The following is a 1,287-nucleotide window of genomic DNA, read 5'->3' as shown; positions in this document are numbered from 1 at the left end:
CATGATGAGCCACGCGGCGGCCACCGGCAACTTGCCCTACCCGTTCCCATCCCACCTGCCCCTGCCCTACTACTCCCACATGGGCATCGGAGCCACGTCGGCCTCTGCCGCCACTCCCTTCAGTACCCCCCTGAGGCCGCTGGACACCTTCAGGGTCCTCTCCCACCCCTACCCGAGACCAGAACTGCTGTGCGCCTTCAGGCATCCCTCCCTCTACCCTGCCCCAACTCATGGACTCAGCAGCGCCGGGGGCAACCCCTGCTCCTGCCTGGCTTGCCACAGCGGTCAGTCCAACGGGCTGGCGCAGAGACCCTCCGGATCAGACTTCACCTGTTCGGCCACAACCAGGACTGACTCTTTCCTCACTTTTACACCCTCTGTGCTGAGCAAAGCCACCTCAGTTTCCATGGACCAGCGAGAAGAAGTACCTTTAACGAGATAAACTTTCGTCTCAGGGTTATTAAAAACTCGTCCCTTTCCCGGGCTTCTCTTCGAGTTAATGTACCTACAGCCGATGTTTATTTAATCGTGTTCTCTCCCCAGAAGTGGACACCTACGGGAAAGAAAAAAAAAAAGAGACTAAAAATAGCTCAGTCTTAAAAGGATTTACATTCCAAGGGGGAAAAAAGGAGAAGGAAAGAAATGACTAGTGTTTTATCTCTGAGGCGGATTTTAGGCACGGAAGAGGAAAATAAAAAAAACCAAACCCGAATGAAATACACTCCGGTAACCTATAGAAATGAATTGGGACTTTCTTTTCCACGGATGGACTTCTTACCAAGGGCTGGGGCTTCTGCGTGTCACAGCACCAAACCTTATGCACAAACCTGCGAGATGGAGAAGGAAAATCTGAAATACTTGAAAGAAACATTATCTTGCTTACGAAATGGCTTGTGCACATGAAGAAAGCAAAGATGTAACCTACCAGAGTGTTCAGAAAATAAAAACAACGAGCAAACAGCAAAAACAAAAGGTTTCTGGATTGCAACTGAACAGTATTATCCAGTTATCTCTATAGAGAAAATCAATGCTTTAACATAAAGAAAAGCTGACATTCTGTACATTATTTTCGTGGTTTAATTGCTTTCTTTACTCTCCCTTGTCTCCTGCGTTTCGAGCAGAAATCCAGCATTTCGTACCCTCTTTCATTCCAACTTTTATTTTTAAGAGGCAGACTGGAAATGGCAGGGAAAAAAATACAAGCTTCTGCCTCTTTATGGGTCAGAGCTATTTGTCCTCTAAATAACAATGTCCTATTATCAGTCGCTGAAATGTGCACACACTGAC

At 47.1% G+C, this 1,287-nt stretch overlaps 1 protein-coding gene across 1 annotated transcript; it reads left to right on the top strand.

Moving 5' to 3' along the window:
* Window position 1: 1 nt before the first annotated feature.
* EVX1 (even-skipped homeobox 1) lies at window positions 2-442 on the top strand. The gene has a single exon (XM_010157751.1). It carries the CDS (start codon window positions 2-4, stop codon window positions 440-442), a length of 441 nt encoding a protein of 146 aa, XP_010156053.1.
* Window positions 443-1,287: the final 845 nt, after the last annotated feature.

This window comes from Eurypyga helias, unplaced genomic scaffold (genome assembly GCF_000690775.1).
Source record: "Eurypyga helias isolate BGI_N326 unplaced genomic scaffold, ASM69077v1 Scaffold48578, whole genome shotgun sequence".
Lineage (NCBI taxonomy): Eukaryota > Metazoa > Chordata > Aves > Eurypygiformes > Eurypygidae > Eurypyga > Eurypyga helias.
Note: the sequence above shows the minus strand (reverse complement) of the source record. Positions and strands in the feature narration are given on the sequence as shown.